The 3699-nt window shown below is 40.4% G+C and overlaps 1 protein-coding gene across 3 annotated transcripts; it reads left to right on the plus strand.

Moving 5' to 3' along the window:
• Nucleotides 1–1230: 1230 nt before the first annotated feature.
• On the plus strand, nucleotides 1231–3258 carry LOC141846638 (uncharacterized). Of its 3 annotated transcripts, none has more exons than XM_074734679.1 (4): nucleotides 1231–1621; nucleotides 1719–1772; nucleotides 1954–2107; nucleotides 3002–3258. In XM_074734679.1, the coding sequence occupies exons 1-4, from the start codon at nucleotides 1241–1243 to the stop codon at nucleotides 3016–3018; spliced, it is 606 nt and encodes a 201-aa protein (XP_074590780.1). In that variant the 5' UTR covers nucleotides 1231–1240; the 3' UTR covers nucleotides 3019–3258. The 3 variants fall into 3 exon arrangements, with proteins under 3 accessions (XP_074590780.1, XP_074590779.1, XP_074590778.1); XM_074734678.1 differs by having other exon boundaries at nucleotides 3058–3258; XM_074734677.1 differs by lacking the exon at nucleotides 3002–3258 and adding an exon at nucleotides 2340–2961.
• The last annotated feature ends 441 nt before the right edge of the window (nucleotides 3259–3699 follow it).

A 3699-nucleotide genomic window follows, 5' to 3' on the forward strand; every position in this document is an offset into this window, starting at 1 on the left:
TAAATAATTATAGAATAATTTTCTGCTAATATCCAGCTAAAATAAGGCAGAAAAACTCAGGCTATAATAATCATGACCTATAGTTTAGCGATGGAATTTATTAAAGTTTGATTTCTAATTATTTTTCCATTTTAAGTTGAATCTTTAAGGGTAAAAATTAAATTTAACGATTTCTTATGTCTTCTCTATGAACTTCTCCATTCTATTCGATGTCATCTTAGATCTGAAATTTCATACGTCACTAAATTGCCAAAGGCCATTATAAGGGATTGGTGCACATAGAGAACTACAGAAGCTTGCATACTTGGAGACCAGTCAAGATGGCAGCAACGTAATCAAAGAGCTAGGAGACCTAACACAACTAAAGAGGTTGGGCATTGTGAAACTGAGAAGAGAGGATGGAGAGGATAGGTCAAATGTCTGTTCTTCATTAGAGAAACTGAAGCATTTAGATTCATTTTCAGAAACATCTTCACACATGAGGTGAATACGAGATGATCGAAGGTCTCAAGTCCGCTCCACCTGGTCAATATTCTTGGAATCTACTTTATCACCACCCACGGGTGGATCTATTATAGGACTAGGGGGTCACAACCTCCCTCGAAGGCGGAGAAAGAGTTTGGGTTGTCGGTCATTGACAAACCGATCACGTTGCCCTACGACAACATCTTCATGGAGCAAGTTATCGCACAACTGGGAGACGTATCAATCCGACCCCCTTAAATTTAAAATCCTGAATCCGCCTTTGACTCCACCTTGAAGAGTTTGCCAAGTTGGATCGACTTATTGAGCTCCCCTGTCAGTTCGCGGCTAAGGAGGTCGAGTTGGTCGGAGAACTCACTTGGAATCCAAGCCCTTCTCAATCTTCTCATCTCATCCTTGTCCATGCATATGTTGGAGTCCAACTATCGTGCCACAAAGGTGGATTATTTCATAGGCTAAAATAAATTAAACTATTGAAACGGTTGATTAAGTTAGACTTAATTTCTTTTTTATGAGCTTAAATTTTAAGTTGAATTTAAAATAAATTAATTTATTAAAATGATTGATTAAGTTTGACTTAGTTTTTTTCACGAGGAGTTTGATTCTTATAGAAATTATTGAATTTTAATTTGGAGTTATTTAATTATTTTAAAAAAATTATATTAAAATGGCATAACGGTACGTTATAACAAGCATGAAGACGTAGTATTTATATAACGGGATTGGACCAGTGTAACAAACCTTGACGACTGCTCTAATGGCGATGGCGTCCGCGTACTCTTCTCCTCTTCCCCAAACCCCTTTGCCGTACTCCTCTTTCCGGCGCTTCGAGTTCCTCCTTCCCTTCCCCAAGTTCTCCAGCTCCCAGAAAGCTCGTTGCTTCCTACGATTTCACGGCAAGAACCGCTACCTCACAGCCACTCGCCCTGCTTTATTTCCAGTCGCGAGGCCCTACCTGTCGAGATATCCATCGAATCCTCTACGGATCAGGTTCCCTTCGGTGTTCGCGTCCCTTTCCGGTGGCGAAGGAGGAGGCGACGGCGGGTCGAGCTCAGGAGAAACTGCGGGGAAACCCGTAGTCGGAGATTCGGAGGACGCCACCGCGTTGGGTTCAGATGTGATTGTCCTCCGTGTCGGAGTAATTCACCTCCTCCTCTTTGCTTTCACTGGTTCATCTCAGCTTTGTGAGGCAAAAAGAGGGACTTTTAGGGTTTGTCCGTGATGGTTTCTTGCAGGGCATGATTTGCGGTGGGTGCGCTGCCAGCGTGAAGCGCATCTTGGAAACCCTAGTGAGACATCTAGCAATTCTTCGCCTGAAATGATTTGATCAAAAAACATAGATGCTTCAGATGCGTTCAATTTCGCCCAAATTTGTGACTTCTTGAGAGATCTTTTTGATCTTAGTTAGCCAAATAAGTTCCAGATTTCCCAACTTTTCAATCTATTTCATCCGATGCTCATTTGATGCAGCCTCAGGTACACTCTGCCACAGTTAACCTAGAACAACAGACGGCATTTATTTGGGCTGCACCAGAAGCAAAGGTTAAGGAGGATTGGCATCAAGAACTCGGAGAGCAGCTTGCAAAACACTTAACTACTTGTGGATTTGAATCCAACCTTCAAGGTAACTTACAGTCATGCATTCCTCCATGAAAAAAAGACAGAATTTAGGTATTCAAGTCTTGCTTTACCTCAATTTCAGGGTAAATTTATCTAGTGAAATAATCGATCTTTGGAAGATATTGTGCTGTCAAAGTTCCATCAATTTTCCAACTTGTTAGTCCTTGTTCTACTCTTTATGCATTGCGATGCTTTGGACTTTACACTTCTTGGGCATTTCGATCGAGGAATGATAGGTTTACGGATAGATAAGTGGCTAAAGGCAAGACATGGATGGAAGATGAAGCATAACTTTCTACCTTGAATATAGTTTGAAATGGCTAAGTCTTGCTTTACCTTAACTTCAGGATAAATTTAGCTAGTGAAATAATCGATCATTGGAGGATATTGTGCTGTCAAAGTTCCATCAATTTTCCAACTTGTTAGTCCTTGTTCTACTCTTTATGCATTGCGATGCGAGACCAATGAGACCATGACAAATATGCATATTAATCGAGGAGTAGGAAAATCAAAGAAGACTTAGTTAGCAACTATAAAATAGAATAGAATTCATTTAAATATAGATGGAGATATGGTAGTGGGATAAAAGCTTAGTTATTGTTGTTCTAGTATCTATAGAACCATTTAAATCCATTGAATTCTCCGTCAGCTCCTTTTCACGACGTTATTTGTGGTGTTATCATCAAGCCTTTGTCCAAGATATTCCAGTAACTAGTTGCTATATCTTTCTTCCTGTCCTGTTTATTTTCAGACAGCTTCAATGTGCCACTGAGCACTTCAATTTTTCCCCAAGTTCCCCCATTTTTCTTATTGTGATTCATTCGTGTGTCAAATGTTCCTCAACAATGGGGATTTAACAAGGTTTTTCCTAACAAAACATCAAATATTTACATCTCAGTGGCAGGAATATCATGATCACTCAGTGACAGTGATGAGTTTTCTCCTACTGTGTAGATCTCAGCAGCAGCAATCTTGCAGCTTGACAGTCATTGTAGAATCGAGGTAAGCAACTCCCAACATTCGATCCTTTTGATGTCGTATATCGAATTCGGTATGTGGAGAATATATGCAAGTATTTGAGTGTGATTCTCTTCCCTGATCCTTGCTTTTATCTGCAAAATTTGTGATGCAGTAAGGTTCCCTGGACTTAGCATCCGATAACTGTTTCTGTAATATAGATTATGATTGATGATTCTTAGGGTTGTTAACAGATCATGAATGCTCGCGTCGACTGTCAAGCCCGACCTGAGCGTGCCTCAGCTCGTTAGATGTTGTGCCGAGCTGAGCATGTTAGAACACAACCAGATAGTCGGATACTCGCTAAGCTCGGGCTTGGGTTGGGTCTGACCTAAGCTTAAATCAGGTCATTCTAGCATGGCTCAATTTGAGTTGGGGTGAAGCTTAGTTTAGAGCTCTGAGTCGGGGAGCAATTTGCGGTGTTGGTCGTTAATTCTTTTTAAAAAATAAATAAAAGTTTTAAAATATTTATGATGGTATCCAGATTATGTCTTGAGTGACCGATCTTGTTTCTCAATTGGTAAGGCTCAATCGAGCACTAAACATCCAGCTCCAAAATGACAATCCTGAGCACTAAGC

This window comes from Curcuma longa, chromosome 15 (assembly GCF_044706935.1).
Source record: "Curcuma longa cultivar G26 ecotype Majalengka, Jawa Barat chromosome 15, ITB_CL_G26_1.1, whole genome shotgun sequence".
Classification (NCBI taxonomy): domain Eukaryota; kingdom Viridiplantae; phylum Streptophyta; class Magnoliopsida; order Zingiberales; family Zingiberaceae; genus Curcuma; species Curcuma longa.

Coding starts and splice junctions, on each gene's coding strand:
- LOC141846638 (XM_074734677.1), top strand. CDS start 1,241: ATGGCGATGGCGTCCGCGTACTCTTCTCCTCTTCCCCAAACCCCTTTG. Junction 1,773..1,953: donor AGCGCATCTTGGAAACCCTA/GTGAGACATCTA, acceptor CATTTGATGCAG/CCTCAGGTACACTCTGCCAC. Junction 2,108..2,339: donor ATTTGAATCCAACCTTCAAG/GTAACTTACAGT, acceptor GAGGAATGATAG/GTTTACGGATAGATAAGTGG.